Raw genomic sequence first — 13548 nt, 5'->3', positions numbered from 1 at the left:
CCCTGGGCAGCCCATTCCAACGCCCAACAGCCCCTTCTGCACAGAAATCCTTCCTCAGAGCCAGCCTGACCCTGCCCTGGGCAGCTTGAGGCCATTCCCTCGGGGCCTGGCGCTGGGGCCTTGGCTCCAGAGACTCATCCCCCCTCTCTGCCCCCTCCTGGCAGGGAGTTGCCGAGGGCCAGGAGGTCTCCCCTCAGCCTCCTCTTCTCCAGACTGAACCCCCCCAGTTCCCCCAGCCACTCCCCGTACGACCTGTGCTCCAGACCCTGCCCCAGCTCCGTTGCCCTTCTCTGGCCACGCTCGAGTCATTCAATGGCCTTTTTGGGGTGAGGGGCTCAAAACTGAACCCAGGAATCGAGGGGCGGCCTCACCAGTGCCGAGCCCAGGGCTCAGATCCCTTCCCTGTCCCTGCTGGCCACGCCAGTGCTGACACAAGCCAGGATGCCATTGGCCTTCTTGGCCCCCTGGGCACACTGCTGGCTCCTGTTCAGCCGGCTGTCAATCACCCCCCAGGTCCCTCTCTGACTGGCAGCTCTCCAGCCACTCCTCCCCAAGCCTGTAGCCCTGCTGGGGGTTGTTGTGGCCCAAGGGCAGCCCCCGGCATTTGCCCTCAGTGAAACTCCCCCAGTTGGGCTCAGCCCATGGCTCCAGCCTGTCCAGGTCTCTCTGCAGAGCCTCCCTGCCCTCGAGCAGATCAACACTTCCACCCAACTGGGTGTCATCTGCAAACTGACTGAGGGTGCCCTCGATCCCCTTGTCCAGATCATCAATAAAGATGTTAAACAGGAGTGGCCCCAACACCCAGCCCTGGGGGACACCACTCCTGACCGGCCGTGAGCCTGATTTAACTCCATTCACCACAACTCTTTGGGCCTGGCCCAAATATTCTTCCTGTCTTTGTCATCTAGTAAATAAACCTGGGAAAAGAAGCTGTCAGTATGAGCACTACAGATGCCGGCATCTGGCTCTTTGGCAAACCCTGCTTTCCAGGTACTGTTTTCCCAAATGAGATAGTAAAAGCTTCCCCTTATCAGCTCTCTTAATCCCTCAGACCTCACATATACTCTGAGACTCTTCCTGTGAGTCTTTTCCTTGATAATTATTTCAGTCAGGTTAACTGCGATGTATGATCAGTAGTGTTTTATACATAGCTAGTGTTTGAGATGTAGAATTTATTTTGAAATTCAAACTCCTTCTTAGCTGAAATATGGGAGGGTTACCACTGGGCTGGTCAATAAATGTTCATATGGAGCAGCATGGATGTTCCTTACAGACTGGTTGATGATGCCAAAGCCAGAGAACTGTTGGGTGTAAACTGTCAAACATTGCTTGAGAATGTGCTTTTTCCACACTAGCAAGAGATGTAGCTTGTTTCTAACTCCTGGTAAGTTATGCTGTGAGACTGAGAGACAGCTGCACTCTGTGGCATGCCCCTAAGACTTGCTTTAGCCATTTGGCCAGATCCAGAATCTTTGGAGCATCACTTTGTGGCATCTGTTCTGCTGGGCACAGCAGCTGGGGCACTGTAGCATGGAGTGCACCTATGTCTCTCCCATCAGGGAGCTGGGATTTAGACACAATGTGAGATTTGTCCCACCGTGTGAGTGCAGCCTATTTATAGAATAGGCAGCAAAATTAATCTGGAGATGGTGGTCTGGATTTGTTAGTACCCTAACCACAGACTGTAGGATTTGGGAGATTCTATCATAGAGACTTTTTATTGCAGTTTAGTTTTGGGTTTTCTTAGTCAATCAGTAGAAATATTTCTAAGATTGACATGCAAGAGTACAATTTAAATCTGGAGTTGCTTCCTGTAGACAAATCACTGGAAAGTTATACTTGGGGGTATTGCATCAAGGTTTTAGCCTGCAGACACTGTGTGACTGCCACAGGCAAAAATACATTGCATAGTCCTTGACTAGCAGTTAGGGTATTTTAGAATTGCAGTGATTTGGCAGGCAACCAGTAAGAGCTTGTTTTAAAATGCCTGTGGTAAATGCATTTACAAAGGGGTCAATTTGAGGGATGCATGATCCGAGCATAGGTTAAGGAGTCAGGAGCAGCTGAATTCTAATTCTGATCTTCTCTCAGGTTTCCTTGTGCCTGCATGTGCAACACCACAGAGGTTAAGTGAATGTTTCTAAGGCTGCAAAGTGGAGCATGCAGAATTAGGAAATGCCCATGCTGGGTTAATCCAGTCCCCCTTGGACTATGTTTCATGGCTCTCTAAGACGCTTGGTTACTCTCCTCTGTATGTTTTTTCCCATTCAATTCCTGTCTCGTTCTGTCTCCTAGACAGATACCTGTCACTTAGGAAATGGCTATTTATTATTTTTCCCCTCCTGTGTTTCAGTATGGACTTTATTTCTTGCACAATCAAACTTATTTCCAATTGCAGCAATATTAATCATTCACGGGCCTTGGTAGTTCCAGCACCAAGTACTTCAGGGCAGTAATAGAGTTCAGCTAAGGCAAACTGATAGGTTTGTATGGTCTGCTGATCTTTCCCACCACCCTATTTCATCTTCTATAAAGCTGACAGATCACTTTGGCTAGCATTCATGCTAACCATCTCTCTGTGTCTGATCGGTTTTTTAGGGATTAGGGTAGATGTTGCTCTTGAGACATGATATTTCAAAAGAAGAGAAGAAATGTCTCAGCCCCTGCAGCCTCGCTGGCACTTAGAGCAGACGTTGGAGAGCTGTTTGCCAGCAGGGTGCATGAATGTCCCCATCCAGCATAATGTGGAGCTGCTGACAGCCTCCTCCTTGATTTCAGCAGACTTCGGATCAGTTGTAGTTGAACAAAGTACCTCAGCAACAACTCTTGTGTTAGCAGAGAATTTTCTGACCTATTACTCACACGGGTTTTGAAATAATGCCCACTGCAATCAGTGGCCCTCTTTTCATGAACTAGAGTTGGCTTTGGATCAGGCTTGGGAGGATGCATATCTTCCAGAAATGTCATCGGATGATTTCTTTAAAATGCATCGAACAAAGATATATGACCTCATGGGCTGATCAAGGGGAAGAAAGTTCCATCTCTCTTTTACATGGTTGGCTTCCTGCTCATATCAGCAATAATTTAGATAATTAAATTGCTTAGTTCAGTAGTTGGAAGAGACATGATCAACAAGCTGACTCTACTGAGCTGTCAGATATATTAGTGTTTTGGGATTTTTTTTTTTTCCTTTTTTTTTTTTTTTTGGTGTGTGTGAAAATTTGTTTAATTGGACACTGTCTATTTCACCCCAGGTTAACTTCTTCAGAGGAACATATCAAAGACATTTAAGATCACATATGAATGGCAGCATAGTTAGAACATTTTATGGCACACAGTGATGTTCAGCAGCAGCAGATGAATGGATGAAATTAAGTGCAATAATAGTATCAGCCCACCTTGAATTTAATAGTAAGATGAACAGTTCGCTGGTATAATTTAGTAAAATGTAAGTAAAAGCTCAGATATGTTAACGAGCAGACTAAAGTCAGTAGCTGGACATGCTTTTTACATTCAGCCTTGAATCACTGATCTTTGTACTGTCCCTGTAGGGTCTTTGAACTTTTGCTCACCTGAGGTAGAAACAGTTTTATTAACCCACACTCCTGAGATGCTCATCCTACTATTGACTCTAGTTTTGGTTTGTTTTGTTTTATTAATGTTTGTGACTGAGTCACACCTCTGAGGGATGAAAGAGATCACAGGAAGTGTTCTGTTTTTTTCCATCTCTAACTCACATGGTTTTTGCTGTTGGTGACATCTTTCAAACCAGGACAGAAGAGCAGTCTTTGGAGAGGCTGAGATAGAGAATAGCCAGTGCTTGTGCTTAAATGGCTTGTCCTGGAATGGCGTCAAGTTTGCATCTCTGCCACAATCTTTGTATCCCCTTCTTTTCCCTTTATTTCTTCAAGATGCCGTTTCTAAACAGTTTTGTATCTGTTATTTCATATAAGTTTTTCCTCTGTGTCCCCTGAATTAAAATGATGCAACAGCATTCTCTGAGAAATAAGGTTAGAACAAAGTCATTATATGTCTCTTCAGGATCAGGCTCTGGCAGGGCAAAGAGAGAGCAGAATAGAAAATACCATTGTCTTATTTGCAACAGAGAGGCGTTTAATTTTCTAAATAAACTGATGTCAGGATATTCTTTGACTTCAGTTCTGTCAGGAATAAACCCCATGATAAAATGCATCCCAGCTATATGGTTTCATTCTGGATATGTATGTGATTCTTGGAAAGCAGAGCCCTAGATGTATTCCCAGCCTTAAGGGATAAAGCTTGAGAAGACAAAGCAGCATCTCTTAAAATGTAGGAGTTCAAGGGAAGCTCAACAGTGAACAAAATATTAAAATGTGTTTGAGATGAGAAGATCCAGTTGTCCTTCAGCTTTTTTTTTGAATTCTGCTTTTTATAAGCATGTTTACTTATTGTTCAAAAGTAGAGAGGCCTTAGCATAGGTGCTCACTGACCTAAACCTCTGTACCAACCCCCCTGAAAAAGCCATACTGAAGTTGAAGGTTATATAGAGCTTGTGTCTATCTTCTGTATATTGTTTGTTCAGCTGTGAGGAAATATGAATAGCTTAGTACAGTGCCTGTAATTTAAATGTAGAGAGCTCACTTTTAACATTTACTAGTGTGCTTAGCCTGGATGCCATTCCCACATTATGTTTGCATGTAGCCAGAATTATCCACTTCTTTTTTTCCCATCAAACTATTAAAAAAGGACCTCAGACACAGAGCCCACAGTTTGGTAATAAACTCGGACGTCATAGGATTTGTTAGTTCTTTGTGCAATATCACTTAATACATCTAAATGTGTCACAAGGGAATTTCAAAGTGATGTTTGTGAGATAAAAAGAGGGGGCATTTTTAAAGGATGTGCTTTGACTTAGGCCACTTTGAGGAAATTATTCCCACATTATAGGCTGAACTAAAAATAATAATAATAAAAAAATACATGTTGGCCATTTTGAAATAGGGTCAACTAAACAAAATTTCTTATTCCTGGATCACTCTGAAGCCTTAACAATTCGACTTTTAGCTCTTTTTGACCCTTTTTCCTGGAAGGGGAAATAAATGTTGATCAGCTGCTGTAGTCTCAAACTGGGCTCAGTCTCACAATGACAGACTGAGGTGGGAAAGAAACCAGTGTGGAAAACCCATTACAAAAAATACTTTATCTCCAACCTTTCTTCTAATACCCCTGAAGACTTCCTTGCCATGATATGAGTCCTGTTGATGTGAATGGGGCAATTTTCTCTCACTAATGTATCCACACATAAAGCAGCTGCAAATTAAGAGACTTGGTTCAGTTCTTCATGTATAAAAATGTAAAAAATGACATATTTTGGCCTGAATGCAAGAATAATCTTGAACCACGAATATGTATTAAAGCCACCACAGGTAATCATTATAGATTTTAAGCAGATATTCTGATTTGACCTGTTTTCATTCCCCACTGCTTTCAGTCTAAATGCCTGTTCTGAGATGCCTTTCAGCATTCATAATGCAGCAATGAGCTCTTGAAGGGTTTTGGCAAAGAGCGGAGAGGAATGACGCCTTAGAGACTGAGCTCTCGGACCTGGTCATGTCGGTAGTTCTTCTGCTGGGGCAGAAGTCATGTGTGTACCAAGTGAGCCACGACCACCAAGCTCCCTGTAGCGCCACATATGCTGCCTGTCAAGCCAGTGTTGGTCCATTCTGCTGCCGTTCTGCTGACTGACACTAGCTGCTGCTCTGCTCCTTTTATCCTGGCCTCATGTGGGTTAGCAGCTGGCAAAGACTGTTTTTAATATTGTATTTATAAAACTTCACAGCCGTGCAAGCCCAGACACAGAGAAAGGACTTTTTGAGCTCTCAGCACTGGCAGTGCAGAATGCCGCATGGCAGATCTGGTTTCCCATCTCTCACTGTCGCCACTAACCTGCTCTCCCATCACCAGTGCCAGAAAACAACATTTCTGAAAAAAATACATGGGAGGAAAAACCTCGGGCTGAAGCCTCCCATAGCTATTTTAAGTAATGCTTGTCCTGATCCCTCTGCAGGAGGCTGCCTGATCGGTGTTTCAGTAATGTACTTATTTACAAGGAAATTCTAACTACTGTAGGGCACAGTGATATTTTCATGCCCTTTTTACCCTGCAACCTTTTCCAACTTCTCAGACCAGAGCACCTCACTGTCTTGTAGGGACACCGTCTGGCTGAGGTGTAAACTACAGCACCTGCTTGTGCCCTTTGGATTTAGGGATGGTATTTTTTTTTTTTTTTTTTTTTTTTTTTTTCCCCCTTGCATTTATGTTCCATTGCTGGCAGATATTTCCAATTTTTATTTGCAGGGTTTATTATATGTATTGTTTTTCTCCTTGTCTGCATATGATATGGACATTTGAAAATGTAGGAGCCTGTGTTTTGTCCTGGAAGTAAGGATTTACAGCTCTGTCTCTACAACTGCATAAGATTTTCCCCTTTTTATTTCCTAAACCAGCATGACATGCACTTTATTTCTGAGATGCGTGGCAGAGATAGGCCCAACATTTGACCCATCAAGACTGGTTTTGAACAAATTCTGACACCACCATTCTTTTTGTCTGTGATTCCCGAAGAACCCTATTGCACTGAAAAGAAATGCAGTGATCTAAAACATACAGTGCAGCAATGCAGCAATGATCTAAAACATACGGTGTCCCCTTCATGCCTGTTTTACCCAGCTATCAATAGCGAGGAGCTGATGTGCATGTTAAAAGACAGAGGAAGTGGAAATTCCCTAAGAAAATGGATGAAGAAATCTACATTAAAGAGGAAAACACAGATCTGGGAGCTGGGAAAGAGTTTTCCAAAAGGATTCCTTAGGCAGTAAGAGCTACAGAGTGGAAACTGTTTTATCCTCTGTATGTGTACACAATAGATAAACTGCAATGATTTTATGATCTAATAAAAAATAATAAACCGACAGCAATAAGTCAATAACAATTTTTTTTTTTTAAAAAAAGAAGAGAGTTGATCTAGTGTTAGAAAACAAAGCTAAATTTTTAACAGTCCAGGCACTTTGCCTGGCTTGTTACAACACTGACTGGCTTCAGTCAAGGTAAACTCAAACCTTAAATTGAAGATCATCCACCTGAGCTTTTGTACTTCTTTAAATAGTTGAAAGATGTGATTTGAAGCTGCTGAGTTTAGTCCTGTATAGAGGGACTGATGGCAACAAATAGGTACATGAAAACAGCCACATATTTTTAGCGTTTGTCATTTCTGAGGCTCCAGAACTGAAAGCAGCAATGGGTGAAGTGGCAACCAGTTGTGTGTGACTTGCAGTGGTTTGTATCTTGGCACTGCTTTGTGTATCTCCTAATGATGAATGCATGGGAGGGCCAGGTCAAGAATGGTTTCCACTCCAGTGCATTGATTGTGTAGTTGGCAGTGGGCTCAATTAAAGTATAACAATCTGGTAATGTCTCTCCTGTTTCCATTCAGGCTGCTGCACACTGAATAGAGCTAGTGAAAGACTATAGCTTTTGAAAGTAGGTGAACTCCTGCCTCTTTGTCTGAGTGGTTTGCGTCTAGTCAACTAAAATGACAGGCAGAAGAAACAACTCCCCAAAACGTTGCTCCCATGATTTGCGTCATTACTGCTGTTTGCGTTTCTATGAGATAACACTTGCTCTTTATTTTCCTTTCTAGGCTACAGATTGGATTGCTAGCGAGCTCCTCACCACGGAGAAAAGACAAGCTGATGTGAGAAAGGGGATATGGATATATCCATTATGGGAAGATGCCGTGTGCCCCATCTCCTGGTTCTTCTCACATTCGTGTTCAGCAGGGAGAGAACTGAGGCACAAAGAGCAGGTATGCGCTGTTCGGCTTACTGCCTCGTGCTAAGTAGCTGCTGGAGTTTTTACGTGGCTGAGAAGAAGCTATTGTTCCTAGGAGGAAAACAATAAAAAACCCAAGCAAGACATTTACTGCTGAAAAGACATAAAATAGACCTTCGGGATGGAGATTGCTCAGGGATCAAAGTTATGATTTACCTAGGGTCTCTTTTTCTGCTGCAGGCTTAGAAAGGTCAGCTCAGCTACCCACAGCAAGGGGAGCAGCATAGTTTACACTGGATATGCTTTGTTTACCCCGCACTGGCATGAAGATCACTTCTTCCATTGCCTTCAGTAGGTGTCAGATTAGACTTGGTCAGTCTTCTCTCTGAGACTTTCCTAGTGAGCTAAACAGGGCCAGGGCACTGTTCATGCCCTCTCTTGGTTCATGCTGTCTAGTTGCTAGCATGGTCCCTGGCTTGGCTTTTGGTCTGTGCTGAGGAGCACTTCTCCTCCAATGCCACTGAATGCATTAGAGGATGGTGCAGCTGAGGGACTGTTCCTCTAGGCAGTCTTGACAAGGACATATTCTTCTTTTGAGGGGTAGTAGGAAGAGTTGAGTTATCTGACTGTGAATGATGCTACACCTCGGGGACAGAAAATGGTTCTAGACTCACACAGTTTATTGGTATAAAAGCCCAAGCATACTTGGAGATGGAGGATTTCTCTCTCCTTTTCTAGGAAAGATGCTATTCTGTAGGCTTGGGTAATTTATAGGAAAGAAAAGGCTTTTTTAGACCTCTCAGCCTAAGGAATAGCTGCTTTACAGTTTTGTTATGTGATCTATATAAGGCTTTTTGGATGAAGTTTAACAGAAGGTACTTAGTAACCAAACAACGTGAAATCATGTTTTTTTCTGCCTGTGGATCAGTCACAGTAAGAATATGGTGGTATCACCTATGTTCATTCTGTGATTACTTTAAATATTTTTGGGCTTATGGCTTGTTTGTGAACTATTTTTAATAGCAATATTGCAGAACAGTTGACTCAGTGTCTGGGTGGATGAACACAACTCCTGGAATGATGCTTCCAGAGAGTATTCCTGTAACTGTGAAACTGAAAGTTCACTTTCTTTGAATTATCTCCCATATTCCCTTAACATTAACTGTTTCTGCCAGTAAACAATGTTATTATAGGCTTCTTGGAAAATAATCAATTTTGTCCAACAGTGGACATTATCGTGCTAAAAATGCAGATTAATATTTACTAAAAGCTTGTCTGCAGTATTTCATTGTACTGACATCAGGACTGTAAGCAAAGAATCACTGACTCTAAGAAAATGATCCTGAAAGATCATCTTTTTCTTCCCTGAAATACTGCCTGAATAGGCATCACTTTTTATACCTTAACCCCCCCTTTGTTTTAAGGCTCATCACCCTTGAACACAGGCAGGATTCATTCTGTCTGTTCTGTTTGTTTTTAAATTGCAGTCATCTCACCTGCTGAGAGTCATTAAAACAAGCAACAGGAAGGTCTGTACCTTGTGAGTTTTATACTCAAACCTTTATATTCTCTATTCCCAATTAATATTCTTTCAGACAGAATAGATTAATATGATAATTAATTTGAGGGGGGGAAAGTGGAGATTTCTTGCCTACCTTTTACTGTCATATATTCTATCATTCATATTCTGCAAAAATCATGCAGAACTGCACTTGAAAGTCTTGCTGATACACACAGATGTAATGTAACTTACATCCCATAATATAAAATGATATACAACATCATCTCCACACTCTGATTACCTTTAAGATAGTTTTTCCAGCCAGTCCTTTCTTGCTCTATGGTTAGAGACAAGCATTCCCTCACTCACAAAATGCTGTCACAGAACACGATCCTGTGTGGACAGGTTGTTTCCAACGTGATCCCATGGATGAGTTGTTGCCAATGTGATCCCAGTTCCACATCCATAGGTTGTTTCCATAGACATTGAAGGAGCAGCAGCTCCTGGAATGCACTCTGCTACAGAAGTTAACACAGAAACAGATGATGCTCATTTTTCATCATCACCTGCACCACACCGGGTGTATATTCAATCACTCTCATGGCCATCATGCAATACCATGAGCACCACACAATGTTATAATGCCTACCTATAATGTCCTTACTCTTATCTGAAGGCAAATTCTCATCATGTGGCTGAGCTACCCACATTCTCCAGTGCAGGGGGCTGTTCTGGGATTCCTGTCATCTTCAGGGCAGTTGCACAGCCCCAGGATGATCAAAAGCACCAGAGTTAATTTATGAACTGTAAGGTCAAATTTGGATATGGGAGAAGACTTTGTGTCCTTCCTGTAGGCTCAAATGCTGGAACTCAGTGAGGAAATATAGCAACAGCATTATTCTCCCCACTTTGGGTAGCATGATTCATATTTTTGTGAGCTGGCTGCCAAGCAAGAGCTTGACTGGATGAACTGTGTATGGTACCTTCCTACATTTTGGTCTGTTCCAGGGAGAAAAGTCCTGGTCCTCAGCTATTATCCACATTGGGTGCATTTACATCAGTGCTTTAGCCCTGGTCAGGTGTGCAGCAAGGAGAGATGACTTCCTGAGGGATGGCTGGACAGGGTCTCACCAGCCACAGCCTGTCTGACCACCCCCAGCCAGGGAGAAGGGAAGGCTACAGGATGATAGTCAGGCTCAACTGACAGTCTAAATTCCCAGACAAGCTCATAGTGATGAAGCAGGTCCAAGATCAAGCCAGAAGCATGTCAGAAAGTCAGGGTCCAGATCAGGTCCAAAGACAGCATCCAGGGTCAGCCACTCCCCAGGCAAATCCACAGAGGTGAGGCAGGTCTGAGGTGAAGCCACGAAATCAGTCCATGGTTCGGGCAAGGGACAAAGTTGAGAGCCTCACCTTAAAAGCAGCTTCCAGGGGAAGAAGAGACGGGTCTTTCTTGAATGTTTCCAGAAGAGCTTTCTGAGGAACTCACCCAAGGTCAGGGAGCCATAGCATCCACACCCTGGAGAAGGGGTTTACTCTCAGGGCCCTGACAAGGATTTCAAACTTTCACAGGGAATCTTCCAAGCATCTCCACTTACTGTGCATCAGTTCATATCATAGAGCAGTCCTGGACTGACTTCTGATGAAACTGAATGGCAAGATGCACTTCAGATGCACATATAATGTGTCCCAGTCACTGATGGACATTTAGATGCTGGGACCTGGTTGGAACTAGTCTGATGTGAGTGAAAACATGCAAACCGTACAGTGGGAATGTCACTTCTTAATGTATGGAGAGCTGAAATGTCCTCAGTGGGCATACCCTGGAGTTATGTGTTCTAACAAATACTCTCAGATTTTCTAATCAAGGTCAGTCCAGGTCAGAGCCCAGAGGAGTTTATTAACATGGTTGTGATGGGAACAGTTGGGGGAATCAGGGTTCTGCGGTGAAATAGGAGTTAACAGAACAGATCTGCTCTCAGTGGGTATGGGTAGATGTGTGCTACTATTAGCTACGCAATTAGGTCAGATCCTTGTAAAGCAGTAGGATTTAAAGGCAACTGCCAACAGTTTAGTGTCCAGATAGAAAATCTCCAGTTCAGTGGGACATAGAAAAACTCTGTTATTCTGAGAGAAATAAAGTGTCACAGGCACGGATATGGGCCAGCTCTCTGCCCTGTATCATGTTATATGTGCTCTGTTCTCCACATGATTAGTCAAAATTATTTTTTACCATTGGTTCAAACAAGCAGTTGTACTTTTGAGATGACATAAGACAAGAAGTACTGGAGAAACAATAGTTGGTGGTTGCAACAGCATAAAAATTGACTTTGTAGAGCAGCTTTCAATCTTAAAACTCATAATTTGTTAGGGATTATGGTCTATAATAGTGAATTAAATAAACATATGTATATATATACTTTTTTTTTCCTTTTTTTTTTTTTTTTTCAATTGAGGCATTATGTTGATAAATCTTTGGCATCTGTGGGACATTTATAAATCTACTGCCTCCTGGCTTGCATATATTCAGAAACAGCTCGAAAACATCTCATGGGACATCTACTTTCTCAGCAAGTGGTTGACAAATATATGGCCCATCTGCCTTTGTAGGGCAAGCAAGCTGCCATGAAAATACGTTTGCCTTTTGGATTACATAGGCTTCAGATTACAGATATCATGGCTGGAGGCAAAAGGGTGGTTGTGGGGGTAAGTGAACTCTTCCCTTACAAAGCAACTGCCCTTTGTTGTCAAGGAAGCCATCCCAGTATTCAGTGAGTCATCCTTTAGTCAATAGTCAATGGCAGAGAGCCTCAAAATGAAAATAATCTTGTTCTAAACTTGCTTCACCAACATATCATGCTGAGCAAAAGAACTGCTTCTAGCTAAGCATAAATAAATCATAATGTTAATGAAAGAGGGAACATGAAAGCTTCACTACTCGTGGTCAGCATTGGCCTAGGCAAGGTCAGGACAGGTCTCTTGATCTGCCAAGGTCATTTCAGAGCATTGCCTCAGCAAAGGCACTGCAATGAAGTTTGAGGAAAATGTTTCATATGCAGAGGCAGTTAGTAGTGTAGGAAGAGAAAGGGTTTGCATTTCAAAGTGAAATGTGTGCTGATCTGTAGAAGTCCTGAAACAGATGAGGTGAATCACAAGGAAGAAAGGCTGAGAATCTGCACTTTCCCTGCAGGATAGGGAGAGAGTTTGATACCTCCTCCAAATTGCTCTTTTGGAGCATGCCTAGGGAATATTTGATATGTCTTGTACTCTTTTTTCATCTTCCCTTAAGCAATATTTTCTGCCACTCCTGCAGGTTGCAAGAATGTTCATTATGACCTTGTATTCATCTTGGATGCCTCCTCCAGTGTCGGAAAAGAAGATTTTGAGAAAGTTCGGCAGTGGGTGTCTAATTTGGTGGAAACTTTTGAAATTGGCCCAGACAAAACCCGTGTAGGTGTGGTGCGATACAGTGATCATCCAACCACAGAGTTTGACCTGGGAAAGTATAAAACCCGTGAAGAAATCAAAGAGGCTGCACGAAAGATTAAGTATTATGGGGGTAATACAAACACTGGAGATGCTCTCAGGTACATCAACACCTACAGTTTTTCCAAAGAAGCTGGTGGGAGACTTAGTAATCGAACTGTTAAAAAAGTGGCCATCCTTTTGACTGATGGAAGGAGCCAGGACTATGTCTTGGATCCAGCCTCTGCGGCCCATCAGGCTGGGATTAGGATCTTTGCGGTGGGTGTTGGAGAAGCCTTAAAAGAGGAACTTGATGAGATTGCTTCAGAACCCAAGTCTGCTCACGTGTTTCATGTCTCTGATTACAATGCTATCGATAAAATTCGGGGGAAGCTGAGAAGACGTCTCTGTGAAAGTAAGTAGAGCTCCCAGTTCTTCTACACAATTAGAATTATAATACATTCAGTTAGCATATAGGTGTGAAAAGCTGTGATTGTTTTCATTTATACTTATAATTCTATGTTGATAATTCTTTATTTTAGTGTCTTCCACTCTGTAAGATGTCATTTTACTATCTGGTGATGAAGTGATCACATCTGGGTTGTTTTGCCTAAGTCAGTATTAAATATAGGTCAGCTTTTAGTTATCATCTAGAGAGCAAAATGTGAATTCCCTTTTGGTTTTGATATATTTCAATTACTTTATAATATTTTGGACTACTGAATATGAAGGGTGACATTTATCCTAGATTTTGATTTACTTTGTATAGGAAC

General features: G+C 42.5%; 1 protein-coding gene across 1 annotated transcript in view; it reads left to right on the top strand.

Annotated features, from left to right (window-relative positions):
* COL22A1 (collagen type XXII alpha 1 chain) overlaps window positions 1-13548 on the top strand; it is a 244421-nt gene that overhangs the window by 20413 nt on the left and 210460 nt on the right. The window contains exons 2-3 of the mRNA XM_026843424.1: window positions 7679-7843; window positions 12624-13190. Of these exons, the coding sequence (XP_026699225.1) occupies window positions 7747-7843; window positions 12624-13190 (664 nt within the window). The 5' untranslated portion in view covers window positions 7679-7746. The remainder of the gene's footprint in view (window positions 1-7678; window positions 7844-12623; window positions 13191-13548) is intronic.

Source organism: Athene cunicularia (assembly GCF_003259725.1).
Source record: "Athene cunicularia isolate RWA chromosome 2 unlocalized genomic scaffold, athCun1 chr2_part1, whole genome shotgun sequence".
Taxonomy (NCBI): Eukaryota; Metazoa; Chordata; class Aves; order Strigiformes; family Strigidae; genus Athene; species Athene cunicularia.
Note: the sequence above shows the minus strand (reverse complement) of the source record. Positions and strands in the feature narration are given on the sequence as shown.